The sequence below is a fragment of the Macrotis lagotis genome, chromosome X (genome assembly GCF_037893015.1).
Source record: "Macrotis lagotis isolate mMagLag1 chromosome X, bilby.v1.9.chrom.fasta, whole genome shotgun sequence".
NCBI classification, from domain to species: domain Eukaryota; kingdom Metazoa; phylum Chordata; class Mammalia; order Peramelemorphia; family Peramelidae; genus Macrotis; species Macrotis lagotis.
In genome coordinates, this window is record NC_133666.1 from 266561125 (window position 1) to 266579697 (window position 18573).

The 18573-nt window shown below is 34.4% G+C and overlaps 1 protein-coding gene across 1 annotated transcript in view; it reads right to left on the minus strand.

The window, feature by feature from the left end:
• Window positions 1-5056: 5056 nt before the first annotated feature.
• The window catches only part of GPBP1 (GC-rich promoter binding protein 1), a 98174-nt gene continuing 84657 nt past the window's right edge, over window positions 5057-18573 (minus strand). Inside the window, exons 10-12 of the mRNA XM_074205013.1 lie at window positions 17336-17523; window positions 14040-14142; window positions 5057-11333 (exon numbers count right to left, since the gene is read on the minus strand). Of these exons, the coding sequence (XP_074061114.1) occupies window positions 11175-11333; window positions 14040-14142; window positions 17336-17523 (450 nt within the window). The 3' untranslated portion in view covers window positions 5057-11174. The remainder of the gene's footprint in view (window positions 11334-14039; window positions 14143-17335; window positions 17524-18573) is intronic.

Here is an 18573-nt window from a genome sequence, read left to right on the forward strand (position 1 = left end):
ACATTTGAAATTCTCCTGTTTCACTGAAAGTCCATCTTTTCCCCTCAAAGAGCATGTTCAGTTTTGCTGGGTAGTTGATTCTTGGTTGCATTCCAAGCTCTTCTGCCTTTTGAAATATTATATTCCTATAAGTCCTACGAGCCCTTAATGTAGTTGCTGCTAAGTCCTGTGTGATCCTGACTGCAGCTCCATAATATTTAAATTGTGTCATTTTCTCTTTGACTTAGGAATTTTGGAACTTGGCTATAATATTCCTGGGGGTTGTTTTTTTGGATCGCTTTCCAGGGGAGATTAGTGGATTCCCTCAATTTCTATTTTGCCCTCTACTTCTAGGGCAATTTTCCTGTAGAAATTCTTTAAAAATTGAGGTCAAGGATCTTTTCCTGATCATGACTTTCAGGTAGCCCAATAATTTTTAAATTATCTTTTCTGGATCTGTTTTTCCAGATCAATTGTTTTTTTAATGAGATATTTCACATTTTCCACTAATTTTTCATTCTTTTGGTGTTGAATTATTGCATCTTGATTTCTTGCAAAGTCATCAGCTTCCTTTAGCTGCATTCTACATCTGAAGGATTTGTTTTCCTCAGAGTTTTCTTATCTCCTTTTCCATCTGGTCAATTTTGCTTTTTTAAAGTATTCTTCTCCTCAATAACTTTTTGAACTGTTTTATCCATTTGATCTAGGCTGGTTTTTAACATGTTATTTTTCTTCAGCATTTTTGTGAATTTCAAGTAAGCTGCTGACTTCATTTTCATGTTTTTCCTGCATCTCTCATTTCTTTTCCAAATTTTTCTTCTATCTCCCTTACTTGATTTTCAAAATCTTTTTTGAGCTCTGTCATAGCCTGAAACCAACTTCTATATTTGTTGTAGTCTTTAAATGCAATAGCTTGGATTTTCTCATCTTCTGATTGTGTGGTTTGGTCTTCCATGGGACCAAAGTAATTGTCTATGGTCAGGTTCCTTTTTTATCCTGTTTACGCATTTCCCCAGTGTGTGCCTGGCTTTGGGGTGCTTCCTGAGCTTTTGAGTATTATTGGGACATTCCCCCCCCACAAGGACCTCAGTGTATGAGGTTCTGACTGCTCTCTTGGTCTGTGAACGACCACAAGCTCACCCCTCTGCCCCAGAGGTTGTGGGGGGGGGTGCCTGCTTTATTGGGGGGCCCAGACTGCGACGAGGGTCTGAATGTGGTCAAAGGCCCAGAGTCGTGTACAAGGGACAGAGGACAAACATCGGCAGTCTTTCTCCACTCCCTTACCTTCCGTGGGCTGAACACTCGGGGAGCTGCTGACTAGAGGCTTTTGCTGGGCAGCTCCACAGACCTGCTTCCGTTTCCTGGGATGTGGGCTGCGCTAAGGTCCTGGGCTTTGCTCTTGTTCTGGCAGAGATCTCCCTGCTGATCTTCCAAGTTGTGCTTGGTACTCCCTGGGGCTGTTTCTGGGAGGCTAAAGTTCCTTCATTCTGGTGCAGTACCACCCCTCCAATCTCATGGAACAGTATTCCATTTTCCAGGTTACTATGGGTTGGTGATTGCCTCACTGGATCTTTCTGTGGGTTCTGTCTCTCAATAATTTAGTTAAGAGTCATAAGTTTGTTTTTGAAATATTTTGGAGAGCACCTAAGTGAGGCTCTTTTCCTCATATTCTCTCTCCTCCCTTTTAAAGCTAAAAACCTTGCTTCTTACTCTCGCTCCTTAATTCTTTGCATCATCTAATTGAAAGTACTCTCTCCAAAATTAATAATTTACTAAAATTACTAATCTCATAATTACCAAATCTGATGACCTTTCTCAAACTTCATCCTTCTTGAACTCTCTAGTCTTTGCCAGTTGATCACTCTCTAGGTTTTTATGACACTGATTTCTCACTGGTTATCTCCTTTGATAGCTCTTCATTTGCGTCATGTCCAATAATCATGAAGGTTTTCCAAGGTTTCTATTTTCTTCTGTAATATTTCAGTTGATGACCTTATCTCTTTCCATGGTTTCAATTTTAATTTCTACACAGGTGACTCCTTACCTCTCTATCTCCAGTCTCACATCTTCAACTGCCATTTAGACATCCCAAAGTGGATTCTGATTCAAAGTGAATCTTCAATTCATTGAACTCACTGTCCTTTCTCCAAAATCCTCAACTACTCTTAACTTCTTTATTGTGTTGAAGGAACCACCATTCTGTCACATTTCTCTACATTCTAGTCCATTGTAGTCTAGACTTAGCTGTCAAGTGCTGATGTTCTAAAGTGCAGGACTATGTCATTGCTTACTCAATAAACTCCAGTGGCTCCTTGTTATCTCCAGGAACATAAAAATCTTCTGGCATTGAAAGACCTTTATACTGTCTCTACACACACACTTTCATAGTCATGGTACACCTTATATCCCCCATTCCTAAGTAACTGATTCATTGCCATTGGACTCCCTTTTTTTTTAGGTTTTCGCAAGGCAGTGGGGTTAAGTGACTTGCCCAAGGCCACACAGCTAGGTAATTGTCTGAGGCTGGATTTGAACTCAGGTACTCCTGACTCCAGGGCCAGTGCTCTATCCATTGTGCCACCCCTCCCTTGTTGTTTCTTAAACAAGACACTTAAATCTTCTCAACTCAAGCATCACCCCATTCTTGGAATATGCTCCTTCCTCTTCTCTGCCTCTTGCCCTTCCTGGCTTTTTTCAAGTTCTAGTTAAAATCCCACCTTCTACAAGAAGGTATTCCTGAACTCATTTAAATCTGGTTTTCTTCCCTCTGATTATTTCCAATTTATCTCAAATATAGCTAGCTTGTAGGTTGTCTCCTGAATTAGACTATGAACTTCTTGAGAACAATTATTGAGATGAATGAAAAGCTGAGAGACAGTGTTTCTGGATAATTAATAATTAATTTTGTAATTTAGACTAGCTGATAATCATTAAATTGATGGTCCAATGTTCTCTCTTGGTAACAAAAGACAAAACCATGTACATTATGGAATGCTTAAATACCTTTGAAAAAGGAAGTGTCCACCACAGGTGAAAATTAACCCTGATTGATGAACAATTAATGACGGGGTGAACATACTGAGGAGGTAGGCTAAGTTTTCAACTCCTGCTGAGAACATGGCTTGATCATGAGATTCAGCCATCTCCAACAGTATGGACAAAGAAGGTCTCGACTTGGACCACTCCTGTTGCTTTTTTTCCTTTATAATATGGGTTACACTTCAATAGAGGGGTACAATGACATGGGCTTATTTCCTAGGGGCAAGAATTCACTTGGATTAGATTCTAAACAAAAGAAAGGTCTTCTAGTTGGGTGGGGTCCTGCCCAAGATTTGGGTAATCTCATTTATCAGCCATGTACTTCAGAGACTCACTTACTGGTCTACAGTGGGAATGGTCCCTGAATGAGTTAATCAAGGGGGAAACCTTGATTGTAGTTTAGTTATTAATAGATTAGAAAATAATCTCATTTTTTACCTTTGTATCCCCAGTGCTTAGCATAGTGGATAATTAATGTGATTTGAATGACAGATTTATACAATAATCTATTAGCTATGGTTCCTACCTCATCTCTTCCCATTCCAATTCACTCTTTACTTAGCTGGACCTTCCTAAAATACAGGGATTGGGGGGGGGGGGTTGTTTGTTTAGTTTTTGCAAAGCAATGGGGTTAAGTGGCTTACCCAAGGCCACAAAGCTAAGTAATTATTAAGTGTCTGAGGCTGGATTTTAACTCAGGTACTCCTGACTCCAGGGCCGGTGCTCTATCCACTGTGCCACCTAGCCACCCCCCCAAGTATATTTTGACAAATAGTTTCTTTCCATTCCTACCATTCAACAAATTCCAATGGGTCTCTATCACCTTCGAATTCAAATATAAAATCCTGTTTAGTGTTCAAAATTCTACCTTTCTAATCTTATATTCTAACTCTTTTATCTACTTGTTCCCTGCACAAGACAATCCATCTCCAGACTGTTTTCGTCAGCTGCCCATCACACTTGAACAATCTTCATCTTTCCCTCCTGCCTTCTCTGGCCTCCTGAGAATGTTAAAATTCTAACTTGCAAAAAATCTTTCTTAGTTTTCATTAAGACTGCCCACAAGATATCCCAAATATTATATCAAATGAGGAAAAGAACAGCACCTACCTGCTAGTTGTGAAACAATATAATTGTAAAGTGCTTTGCAAAATTGTTAGTCGTTATTAGTTATCTCTTCCAACAGTCTGTGATCTTCCATAGTACAAGGAACTTTTTCTTTTGTGTTTCTTTGTATCCACACAGAACAGGGCCTGATAATATAGAGTGCTGGACTTGGGAGTCAGGAAGATGAGTTCAAATCGAATCTCTGGCATTGTATGTAACCTGGGCAAGTCACAGCTTCTCTCAGTACCCTCCATTGTAAAATGGGGATAATAATGTCTACATTGTAGGATTAGTATGAGGATCAGAGATACTTAAAATGTTCAGCACAATATCTGGTACAAAACAGGCTCCATTATAAATGCTAGCTATTCTTTTATTAGATACTAGTTGCTTCTCCATTGAAGATCCGACTCAACAGAAGTCCATCCTCATCTCTCTTCCCCTCTTCCCAGATGGCAGTGCTCTTACCCTAGAAATTTCTTGACATATATTTTGTATTTAATCTTTTTTCTACATAGCTTTCCTCCAAAGAAGCAGAGATTGTTTCGTGTTTGGTTTTTTATCCCTAGCATCTAGATGTCCAGTAAATGCTTGGTTGGCAGTTGCCATCATCTTCTGCTATAAATTTACTTTCATAACTAGCTTTAGAATTTTTTCATGTCTTCAGGGGTAATAAACCTACATCTTATAGAACAGGGATAGCTTCACTCTATCTTCCTGATCCTAACCTAAGATAAATTATATGCTAGGGGCATCAAGGTGGCACTGCAGATAGAGCACCGGCCCTGGAGTCTGAAGGACCTGAGTCAAATACAGCCTCAGACACAAAATACTTCGGTAGCTGTGTGACCTTAGGCAGGTCACTTAACCCCAATGCATTGCAACCCCCCCCCCCAAGAAAATTACATACTATTTATCCAAGTATAAATTTTAAAAGGTGGTTGGAGGGAAGGCTGCAATTTGAGATTAACAAAAGATAATCTTTGCATTTGCAGCTTGATGGTTCAAAGGACATAAACTTTTATTTTCCAGAGTATAGCACAGTAAAGTTATTATAAGGTCCATCTATCTACTAAAGTCCTGAAGAGCAGGAAACCCATCCCTATTCCCACATGCCCTAGACTTAAGGGTTGCAATATTCAACACTTGATCAATGTCGTTACCTTAGTGAAAATCTTACATGTGTACACATTTGTGTGTATATTCACACACATTTATCTCTACAAATGTATATGTATACAAAAACATGTGTGTGTGTGTGTGTATGTATAAATTCCTTCCCTAAATTAACAATATATCATTATCCAGCACTGAGAAAAAAAGTTCCACACACTTATTTTCCTTTTAAAAAAGGTGGTCACAAAAGTTAAATATTTTAAATGGAAGAGAAAACCTGAAGATATCTTTAATTTCATAACTGACTGGTCCCCATAAAGATTTAAAACCATTTGGTAATACTTCATTGTATTGGTTTGATCTAAATTTCTTACAAATAATTTCATATTGCAAATACTTGGTCCTTGGATTATTCATCTTAATATGTCACAATGGAATGTCATTGTCTCCAGTTCACATAAGCCGCCTTTCTTTGTATATTTTGTAAAACAATAAGGCACTTCAATAATATACTTGTTGACTCACAAAGAAAATGACAGAAAATGAATTTTTATCTTCCTCCCAAAGGTACCTAGTAGAAACCACTAAACTCCAAATACTCTATAGTGTAACAAAACCAGATTAAAATGTAATTGGAAAATATTGAACAAAAATGCATTAGAACATAGACAATATTAGTTTTGAAACTTAAAATATGAAACCAGTAGGATTCCTTGTATATGGATCAGTAGTCCTCTATGTTGAGTTTGTCTCCACTACTCTGGATCTAGGCACTTTTATCAATAAAATGAGGGTCAAATGACCATCTCTCAATATCTCAGAAGATACAACTGACACTCACCAGTCTGATAATAAACCTAGTGTAAAGCAGGCATTACATGTTTGTAATAAGTTGCATTTCTCAGATAATAGATTAGGAGGCACTTTTGTTTTTCAGTCATGTCTGACTCCATTTGGGGTTTTCTTAGCAAAGATACTTGGGAAAGGTTTGCCATTTCCTTCTTCAGTTCATTTTACAGATGAAGAAACTCTGACAATCAAGGTTAAGTGACTTGTTCAGAGTCACATAGTTAGTGTCCAAGGCCAGATTTGAACTCAGGAAGTCTTCCTGACTACGGTCAACACTATCTCCAATCATCCTGATTCATATCTGATCACTGGATGCAGCTGGCTCTGGTGGAGAAAGTGAGGCTGGTAACTTAGCAGAGCACACTCTCATTCAAATCTAACTCGTGCTTGTCATGACATTATCTCCCTGATGTCATGGTCTTCTTCAAGAATGAAAGACAAAAAATATTACTGAGTCATCCTCACAAAACTAGTTTCTCCATTTATGATACACAGTGCTGACTTAATTTTTCATTATAACTTCTCATTCATATTTACAGTAACTTGCCAAGTCATGTCCAATTTTGCTCAATCTCAAGGGCACATAAAAAATTAGTATTGTTATAAGTTTTGGGGAAAATTAATAACTTAAAAAACCCCACTGATATACTTCAACTCATACAAGATTCAATCACTAGTTCATTCTTTATTATCTCCTATATTTTTTGGAGCACAATACCTAGAAGCAACAGTGAAAGAAAATTACTTTAAAAAAATTTAAAACTATAACAAAAACATTCCCATTTTAGACAAAGCTAGCTTTCTTGGGGGAAAAAAAATCCTGACACCTACAGTCTTACTACTGATGTGGATGAGAAAAATCTATTACCTTTATTCTGGGAGTATTACAAAGGGAAAGGGAATAAGAGAACATGAGAAAGTTTTCCCCTCCTTCCCCGTTCATTCCCATTTGACTCAATTTCTCTTCAGCAAATAAGAACTTGTCTTTAAAAGGAAAAAATTACAACATAAAATTAGTCCCTAACTTAAATATGCTACTCTGATATTTTCCACAAGAGGCCATGTACTATTTTTTTTTGCAAGGCAAATGGGACTAAGCTACTTGCCCAAGGCCACACAGCTAGGTAATTATTAAGTTCTGAGATCAGATTTGAACTCAGGTACTCCTGACTCCAGGGCTGGTGCTCTATCCACTGTGCAAGCTAGCCGCCCCAAGGTCATGTACTTATTACATATGAATGTTCTCATCAATTTGGGTAATCTCTTACGGGTGCAAATCACAACACATTCATGTATTTAAATCTAGCCCAACTTCATCTGAGGATACACATACCCAATGCCCTGAAGGTTGTTTTTTAATTACAGAAACTAATGCTGAACTGATTTGGTCCATTACATTCCTCATTCCCATTACAACTTCTTCTGATCAAGAAATTCCTGACTATGACATATCTTATAATAAACTGGTGCTAAAAATGTACTACACAGGCATTGAAAGTCTATGTACTGTAAACGCAACTGCATTAAGTGTAATGGTATTGCAAAGCTGGTGAGTGAATGCAAAGCTAATACAAAATTAAAGAGTTCAAGAGTTATATAAAATACACGCCCTGTTATCACATCTGAGTCCACTAATAATTGCAATAGTTAGTATAAAGAAATCAGGGTGGCTCATACTGAGTTCAGTGGAAAATCAACTCCCCAAACATTTCCCCATGTTTTTTAAGATGTGCTCATTAGCTGGCACTTTGACCTACAGGTTCCCCTTTCTCTTGCTCTATCATTATTTATATATACACATGCACACACAAAACACATGTATACATACATATATACAAGCACTGTCATTCTAAATTAAGAGCATTACTAATGATCAAAATTCATGATAATCTACCTAAGAGTACAAAAACTTTGGCAAATTTCCTTTTTCACAAAATAGGATTCTCAAAGTAGAGGTCGAATTTATATTACTTGATAATAGAAAAATGATTCTATTAATTACTGGGGAATTTTTCCCCATAGGAATATAATGAAAATTGTGTTTGTGTGTGTGTATACTGGTGTACCTAAATGACTCATTAAATAGGCAATAAAATGCATCTATTTTGTAAGCATGGAATACTTGATGGTTTATACTCAAGTATGAAGCTGTGAAGTTTGAACTGATTGTCTGAATACAAAAATAACTAAAATACTTAAGGAGAAAGAAGAATGTGAATAAAACAAAGTCCATTATAATTAAAGATGGTATGCAAACTGAAGTGTAAGACTTTACCAAATGTATTTTCATATTTTAAATATGACAACCAAACAATAGTTGATTAAGTATTACTAAGTCTGTCCAAGATCAGTGATATGACAAAAATAGAACACAAATTGAAACTGGATTTTAAGGCTACATATTGATTTAGAAAACAACAAATTATCTGTTGCATTATATTTTCACATATTTTGTTAAACATTTTCCAATTAAATGATTTTAACATCTTTGCTATATATTACAGCCCCTACAAGGATTATTAAAGTTAATATTTTCTAACCACATTCCAACATAAATCTAATAATCATTAGAGACCCTGAGCCAATCGTTTGGAGAGGAAAAAGTGACCACTACCAATGATTCTTTTCTCCACCCAAATTTTCCACCAACAACTAGTTTCAAACAGGTTTAAGGAATATATGTTTTACTTAAACTAGCCTATCAATACCCTTTCGGCTTTCCTTTTAAGAAACACTAAAATGTGTGGGTAGTAATACAAAAATGAAAAGTTCAATAAATGAAACAGAAACTTACCTGATTATCAAAGAATAGGATTCACATATTCAATTCCATGCCTTCCCATAAGATATGCATCAACTCTGAAAGATCTTGATTCAAGTTACATGAAACACCACTATATGCTTCTTGAAGAATGATAGCAGAACTGCTAACATGATAGATTTTTAAGTATACAGGACAATTTGGTCCATACCTGAGTAATTTTGTCCTCCATTATACTTATAACATTACTGCAGAGGCAAAACGCCAGCAGAGTTTGAAATTGCCAGAATTATATTGCCTCTGCCTAAGGGTTCCAAGACTTTTGACTCTAAATTTGGGACATTTTTCCATTAGAACTATTTCAACCAAATTCAAAAAAATAAATACTATATAAAATCCAAACTTTCAAATTTTTCATTTGAATTCCTCTTCCAAATTATTTGCAAATAGCATTAATAAATATTACTTGAAGAGAGAAGCTATCTAAATATAAGAGGTGCAACATAAGATTTCCTTCAAAATATTGATTTAAAAATGAATTCTAGCTTAAGTTTTTTCACTTTTCAGATTTAAAAGTTAAAGACAGAAGAGAATATTCTTTTGACTATAAGAGATAAAGAATTTCCTGACTATCAAGACATTTTGATACATTTACTGTTCAAACTATGAAATCTTTCTTGTGAAACTTACATAGAAAGGATTTCTAGGATTACCAGAATGACAAATTAATTGGCTTTCCAGTGTCCTTTTTAGTCTTGCCACTATCTATCCTTAGCATAGTCTAAATTTTTATGTATGGATCTAGTTAACTAATGCACCTCAACAGTGATTCACCTCCAGTGATGTAACTGTCAGTCAGTTCACAAGCTCATACAATACTTTCTATTAGATACATCTAGAAACATCTTTAGATAACTGGAATGCTTATAGCAACTCATGCTTAAAACCTGTTTAATAAAGACAACCTAACCAGAATTACAACTAAAATTATTTTAATACCACCTTCTACTACTCCTTCGATCCAAGACTGGGAATGTGCTTTTTTATTCCTCCAACACTACCTACCTATCAACTTTTTTTTTCTTTTCTCTCAAGGATTGGGGGTGGAGGGAGCAGAGAGGAAAAGAAAAAGAGAAAGAACCAGTCAAAAAAACTAAAACATTAGACAAAATATTTTAGAAGGAATACAGCATAAGGAAAATTTAAAGCATGGCACAATTATGCTACAAAATGAAATGAGAATAATTTTCAGTCACAAGGACAAAAAAAGCTTAAAAACTGGAACGGATTCTGGGATTAACTGTGCATTTAAAAATAAAGTTTGTTATTATTTAACAATAATCCATATACTTGTCAAACAATGACTAATGACTGCTTTCCAAAAACTTTTTCTAAACTCAAAAACCAATAATCATCTTCAATAAATATTGTACATTTTGTTTTAATAAAGGCGAGTAAGCACATTTGTGTTTACAAGACCAATACCTTGGACACTAAACAGTAAGACAATATTATGAAAATCCAGTTTATTTTTCATGTAGTGGACAGATCCAGTCAATGTGAGGTTTTATTTTCCATGTGTAATAACTTATCAAAATATGTATTTTTTATCCACAAGATTCTTCCTTATTGTCCACTCTGAAAATCTTGGGTTTTGCAGCACACCCAAATAAAGTTCTTGATTTCAGATCATTTCTATAAATTTGGAAGAAGTGTGGTGAGTCTTTTCTGTAACATTTACTGAACTACAAATAGTTACAGAGCAAATATGTTTCAAAAAACACTATAATAGTTCAGTTCAGGAAATTAAAGTTTTAGTGCACTTTGCTCCAGTTTTAGCCAACATGCTACATTGCCCCATTTTTGTTTTTTTGCGTACAAAGTGGACTTGAGGATTTCCATTGTAAGAAAGAAATAAGACACTGCAAGCAAACAGTGTTAAGTTGCCCTTTTTTCTTAAAGACCTGGACATTTTAAGACAGAAGCTTTGCAAAACATTACACATTTTTTTTTATTAAATGAGAAACAATCTCATTTGTTACATCGTCACATTGCTAGTCAGAGAAACGCTGCAGTGATGAAGAAAGTCAATGTTGGATCAACCAAAGTCCTCATTTCTACAACATTCATTTACAAAGAAATTATAGTAATGTTCAACACAGCCCAACACAACATTCTTGGTTTTCTTCATAAAGAAGTCCCCCCAATATTTTCTTCTAATGGGGTATTTTACTACATAAATTATAGTTCTTCATTTTTACAATTCACCCCAAACTGTATGAGATGTATCACACTAAAACTTCTAAAGCTGTTAGAGAATCCTTCACACATCATCATCATCTGATGTGTCACTGCTGCTTGTCTCTGTGTCATCATTTTCAAAAGTGGGTTTGAAAGTGCTGTTTTTCCAGGGTCCAAACTTGAAGTCACAGATGAGGCCATTTTTCAAAATACCATTTTTTCTAAGACCATTCTTCTGTAACTATAATGTAGAAATATAAAAATATCCATATTTTAGTCACTGAAATAATTACCATAATAAAATAACTGTCTCAACATTATGCATAATCTATACCTATATAGAGGCATCAAAAGTATATAAAGATCATATTAAAAACTATAAAACTATCTCTGCCCTAAAATTCTGACTACTAAAATAAAATAGCAAACTAGGAAACATCATGGTACAATGGAAAAAGCACTATACAAGTCTAGAGAAAATAGATATTTTTTTCTTCCTATTGACATATTTTTTAATCTCTCTTGACTTAAGTTTTTTCATCTGCTTAGACTAAACCTTGAGCATCTTTCAGTTCTAAAGGTCCATTAATCTAATGAAAAAAATATTATGAATAAACTAATAAGAAAACATAAGGTCAGATCCTACTGACTGAATAAACTACTTTCTAGATATAAATCAGGTACTTTTAGAAGAACTAACTAGCACAAACTATATACCATCACAAGTAAAAATGTATGCAAAGGCAGAGTAGAGAGAAGTTTGGAAAAGATGAGATTTTTAGTGGAATGCAAACTCAATGAGTTAACAATATGATATAAGAGTCAAAAAAAGTCAGTCCCATAGTACAATTAGATTAGTAATATCAGGTAAGGTGAGTCAAAAAAAGTCAGTCCCATAGTACAATTAGATTAGTAATATCAGGTAAGGTGTCAAATTCTAGGTCCCCATATTTGAAGAAAAGACACTGATAACTAGAGAACATTCAGGAGGGTACCAGAAATATAAAGGTTCATGCCACATGAAAATTAGTGGACAGACCCAAAAACATTTAAGCTTAGTGAAGAGAAGACTCAGGACATGATTGCTATATTCAAATCATATGGACAGAACTAGGAGTCATTAACACATGGAATTAAGAGGCAAATTTAGGCTGTATTGATAGAATAACCTGCCTGAATTTTCAAGCAAAAGTTCCCTTAGGTAAAAGACTAGACCACTTAGCACTCTTACACATCTGAAATTCTGTGATCTCTCTCTACCAGTCCATTAAATGGTATTCTTATGACCTAAATGAAGTACACTCTCATACTAATTTCTATTTAAGGAATAATTGCATTGGCAGGATATACCACATGGTTAAAAACCATTCAAATTTAAAATTGTCCAGTAACTACTCCTTAAGAGCAAACTGAGGCTGGGAAAGATCTAGCAATTCTCTCTCTCTCTCTCTCTCTCTCTCTCTCTCTTCTCTCTCTCTCTCTCTCTCTCTCTCATATATATATATATATATATATATATATATATATATATATATATATACACACACACACACATATTTATTTATATAAAATCATGTTTAAAAATAAAATTTTTTTCTCCTATTTTCATACCCATAAGCTAAGGCAGAATAAAGAAACCTTTGAATAATTGAAAATTTATTGTTGAGATGCTTTAAGAATTACCTTGCAAATTGCCAAGATACCTAATAACATGCATTAATAATGATTTCCAGTTACACTTTAATTTCATTATTCTAATGAAAACTACAATTGTTTATCTAAGAATAGGTTTACTTTTACTTATATACTATATTAAGCAAGATCCCAGAAAGAAAATGGAATAGAAGTTTCTATCCTTGTTAATAAAAATTAAGGAAGCTATCTGAATATTAAAGTGTGCTTTTGACAACTTTTATCGAAACCATAGGAAGTGTAGATCTCATACCTAGAGTTCATGAGTCATAAACATACTATTATCTCACAAGAATTAGTAACAATCATTACCAGCTCCCTAACTCTATTTATCTAAGCCATGACAAGTCAGTTTGAACCCGAGATCACTCTCACAATTACCTGTTTAAAAAGACCAATGTGATTTACTATGATATTTTTTATTTTGAAAGAAGAAATGTGATTGAAGCATTTTATTCAAAATAAGAGAGCTGGCTACTCCACTAATTTCCTTCAAAGGAGCTCAAGATGATTCACAAATCAGCAATAAAAGAAGAGGGTTGGACCAGATTACTTCACTATATCTATAATCCTACAATCTAATCTCCATCCATCACTAAATGAATTTTATAGATGAAAGACAGACAGGAGGGGGGGAGAGAGAGAGAGAGAGAGAGAGAGAGAGAGAGAGAGAGAGAGAGAGAGAGAGAGAGAGAGAGAGAGAGAATCCCAAAGAAATATTAAAAACTGATGAGCAGAGCACATAGAAATCCAAGTCCAATGCAATATTGAAGGCAGAGAATAAGAAAATCTGAAGCTTTAGAATGAAAACTGTTTTCCTTATAAAACAATGAAATGCAAGGTTTAAATATTATTCTTGAAGAATAATATAGATTTTGGAGAATACCATGGCCTTCAAATACTTTTTTTGCAATAATTATGCAAGGCCCTATTTCACAGTTTTTTCTTTAGTAGCTATGATAAAATTTTAAAATGGTATTAAACGTTATTTTGTGCTTTATTCTGCAAATCGACAAAGATTTATGCATGAGTTATGACAAAGTAAAAGAACAGTATTATTACAGAACTAGGCAGAAAAGCTTATTAATATTGCTGTTTTTAATATATACAGCACTACTCCAACTTAAAGTGTTGAATAAAGCAATTTTAGCCTTTTATAATTCTAAATAAAACTGCTTATCTTTACTTATGCCACTTTGAATAAGTAAATGAAATTATAAACATGTTGTCCCATATAATAAATTATAGTTATTACCTGTTCACTAATAACTTGGAATTCCCTCATTTCATCCTCTGTTAAGGGAGCACATGTTTCATCATTTTCACTGTCTTCCTGCCAGCCCATCTCCTTTAACAACCTTAAAAAAAAAAAAAAGGAAAAAGGATTTTAAACAACATATAATATAAATTCTTTGTCTTAAGTTGGAAAACATCATTTACAATATACTTAATATTGGACCAACATCTATCAGTGCTCTTTGCTGGCAAAAAGAATCCTAAAGTAAGCCTAAATGTAAATAAAACTGCTTTGTCTCAAATCCAGTATCAAAAATATCTACACTAAAAATCTGTGGGTTAAGATAGCTAAAAGTCTTCCAGAAATTACAGGTAGTAAGTAGCTCTCCATAAGCTTGTTATATACCTACAAAATAGATTTTTCTGCTTCTAAAACAATCCTGAAATAGCTACTTCAGTTATCACAATGTAAAATATAATTTATGAATTAAAATGATCTTCAGAAAAGAAAAAACATAGAAAATATATATTTTCCAAAATGTAAATACAGTTAAATCTCAAAGGACATTCATGGAGAAGCAATGTGACCTCTAAGTATATCAATTACCAACAACTACCTTGAAGCTTTGGAGAAAAGAGGTACTCAACAAATGTGTAGCAACCACCTCCTTATCTAACTTACCTTCTTTGTATTCAATAAGATTTGATGTAATGTCTATAAAAAAACAGATATTCTAGCTGAAAGAGTAAGAGGTCTAGAGCTTTGAATTTCACTGATGTAGAGAGCTGATCAGTGAGGAAACTCTTTCTACACCCAAGCAGACTGGCAGTTGTTTTGCAACTTACAGAGTTCCATGGGTCACTGACAGGTTAGGTTATTTACCCAGGGATGACAGGGTCATTTTTTCCAGAGTTGAAACTTGAATCCAGGTCTTTCTGGTTCTAAGCCTAGCTTGTTATTCACTATGCTATGCTGCCTCAAAATACCTACGTAAAATATAATAATCATTAACACAATTTAAGTAACTTGTTTTCTTTAATAAAATTTAAAGTTTATCATATTTAAAACTGTATTACTATAAAGAAAAAAACTATGGAGGGAAATTTAACAAAACATTTAATATATATAAAATACAGTAAACTAGCCTCATTATTGGTAGAAGTGCTATGACATCTAAATACTAAGGTTTCTGTATCCAGTGGTGAGGAAACAGAAATAGTACTCAAGATAATTAAGCTGAATAGAATGGATAAAACTGACCAAAATACATATTAAGGAATTTCAAGAAATCACAAGGAAGGTAAGACTTCAGAGTAATAAAAAAAGTAACTCTGTCATCATTAGAAAATACTAGAAGATAAGTGGAAGAAAATCGTGGAGGGAGTATGTGAGGAGATGCAAAATGAATTATGTTATGATGGATCAAAAGATAAAATATTACTTTTTTTCCTTCCATACTTAATTCAAATAGTCCAAAATAACATTTTTTTTAAAGTTTTTGCAAGGCAATGGGCTTAAGTGGCTTGCCCAAGGCCACATGGCTAGGTAATTATCAAGTGTCTGAGGCCGGATTTGAACTCATGTACTCCTGACTCCAAGGCCAGTGCTCTATCCACTGTGCCACCTAGCTGCCCTAATAACAGATTTTCTTAAAAAAAAAAAAAATGGTCTTCATCCAAAGCAACTATGGAAAAGAAAGGTCCACATGCAGGGAGAGAAGTTTTTTAAGTAAAATTTCCAAAGGATGGTGACTACAAGTAGTCTCTTTCAATGATTCATGGTGCAGATATAACTCTGGGGTTTTTGAACAGCAACTCATGAATGACAATTATAAAGTTAGGGAAAGATTCAGATCTGCATTGTTGGTGGGAGAAACCAAAGCAATGAAAGTATTGTACTGAGTGTTTTAGAGTCTGTTGTAAAATACTGCCAAGAGAGATTAGTTTAATCTACTGCTACAATCAAATAAAATGTGTATATGATTAGGAGGATATAAAAACAGAAAGCATGAAATTAGCCAAAAGCAAAACTATGCCCCTTCCATAACCTCAAAAAAACCAAAAATACATTTAGGGAGTCAGAAAAGTACTGGTAGCACCAGTTAATAACCAAGTGATGCCAAGGAGACAAACCAGTTCAAAGCTAAAGGGTTTTGTCAAAAACTCTCAATTCAAGAAGATCAGGAAGATAGAAGTGTGAAATAATTAGAAATAGTTGATAAATCAGGAAAAACATCAGGATTTAAACCAAAAGTCAGGAAAAATTTTGAGTAAAGTTGACAAAAGCTACAATCAGCAAATTGAGATCTATTACATGATCTATGGCTTGCAATCTATTTTTATGCAAGTTCGGCCTATATAAGTTTATGTTTCATAAAATCTGTACTATATAATACAAGTGGATACATACAGCATTACAAAGCCTGACACAGGGCAGGAAAAAAAAATAAAATGATCAAAATGCAGGTATGTCTTTAAAAGGATAAAATTACTGGGTTATCCTAGCTCTGTTGCCATCATTTAACAAAAGCATATTAGGAGTCACAGTATAGAAACTTGGTTATAAATACCATGTCATAGCAGCCAAAATCTACTATTTAAAAAGATGCTCTCAATAAAACCTGGAAAGACTTACATAGCAGATGCAATGTGAAATGTACTGTATACAAAGTAATAGCAATAGCATATAGGATGATCAGCTGTGAATAACTTAGCTTTTCTCAACAATACCATGCATGAGAGGACCAAGACAATTCTAAGGACTTATTGATGAAGAATATGATCTATCCCCAGGAAAAAAAAGCCGATGATGATTGAATACAGATTGAATCATACATTTTTTTACTTTATTTATCTTAAGGGAAGGGGTGCTTATATTTTCTCTCACAACATGATATATATTATGGAAATGGTTTGTGTGACTACACATTTACACAAATTGATAGCTAATGAAAGATCTATTCAGCTTCTAATAGTTACCCATAAGATTTGCATGACTACAAATAATTATCATATGCCTGAAGGCACATTCATTAGATACTATACCTGTTATTTTATTATGCTACCCATTATTATGTAAACTCTCTTCAGACAATCTAAAGATAAAGATTTAATTTAAATTACCTTAACTTTCAAATTAGTGGAGACTGGTTGCAAATTTTCACTGACAAAAACTTTTCTGAAAGCTGTAAAATTCTAATAAGAATTATTAGGCTCACTCTTTGAAATATTCTTTACCCTTCTATATAGCTAATAATATACCAACTACAGAAAATAATGATTTTTGAAAAAAAGATGATGGAATTTAATACTAACCTATGTTCTGCCTCAAGTGAACTTGAAAGGACATCAGCTTGTGGAAAGGTAGAAGACCGAATGATCTGCTGGGAAATCATGGAAGCATTGCCATTCTCTTGCGAAATTTCATTTTCATCAAAATTTCGATTTATGTCCCTTTCGTGGTGAGTGTTGTTGCTATTATGCAAATTAAATGAGTCATCATCCTAATAATTTCAGAGAGTAAAAAATTACAATTACACATCACAGAAGTCTTTAAGTTTTTATAAAATACTTTCTAAAATTCTTGAAAAAATAATTCACAAATTTGAGACTCTACATGAGAAATTTTCCAACAATAATAAATCCCATCAATTCCCTAGGAAACTATTTGAATTAGAGGTATACCATTGGTATAAAATGGGGGGGGGGGGAAATCACCCAAACATTCATGTTTCCCCTTGACTTCCTTTAGAATAATCTCAAAGCTAAGTGTCCAAATTAAAAATTTCAGCTGCTTCAAATTCTTGAACTGTAGTTTTCTATAACTATTTTACATTTTGGCTCTCTTCACTGATTCTTTATACAGTTGAAAAAACTTCAGCAGAAAGGCAATACTGTAATACCTGCAACGACAGTCAAGGCATAATGTTTCTTAAAGAGTAATAGGTTAAGGTAATATTCTAGTCAGTGATTTCTGCCAGCGTGAAGCTTTCCTCCCGGAATTTCAGGATAAATTCTTTTTTTTAGGGATAATATCTTCTTTCATAAGAACTGATAACTTGCCCTTGTCAGGAAGATAGGTTCATGATGGTAGCAACTGGCAATGGCTATTTTATGTCTCCTGCTCCTCAGATAACATCTATTCCTTACAGCTCAAGTGAGAAGATGAAAAGGAAGTTAAGGCATTGCCAAACAAACAAAACAAGAAAAATACAAATTCAGAAAAGAATGCTTACTTCATTAGAATATACATAAGACACATTTTTTTTTCTTCCTCCTACCCCCCCCCCCCCCCGCCCCAGAAGCTAGGTGGCACAGAAGAAAGAGCATTAAGATCATTAAGACAAAAGTTTGAACCTAGACCCAGACACTTATTAGTCTGGGCAAGTTACTTAACCTGTTTGCTTCAGTTTCCTCACCTGTAAAACAAGAATAATACTAGCACCTCCCTCCCAGAACTGATGTGAGGATCAAACCAGATAATTGCAAACACTCAGGGACAGTGCCTGTGTACTATAAGTACTATATGTTATTTTGTCATGTCCAACTTTGGG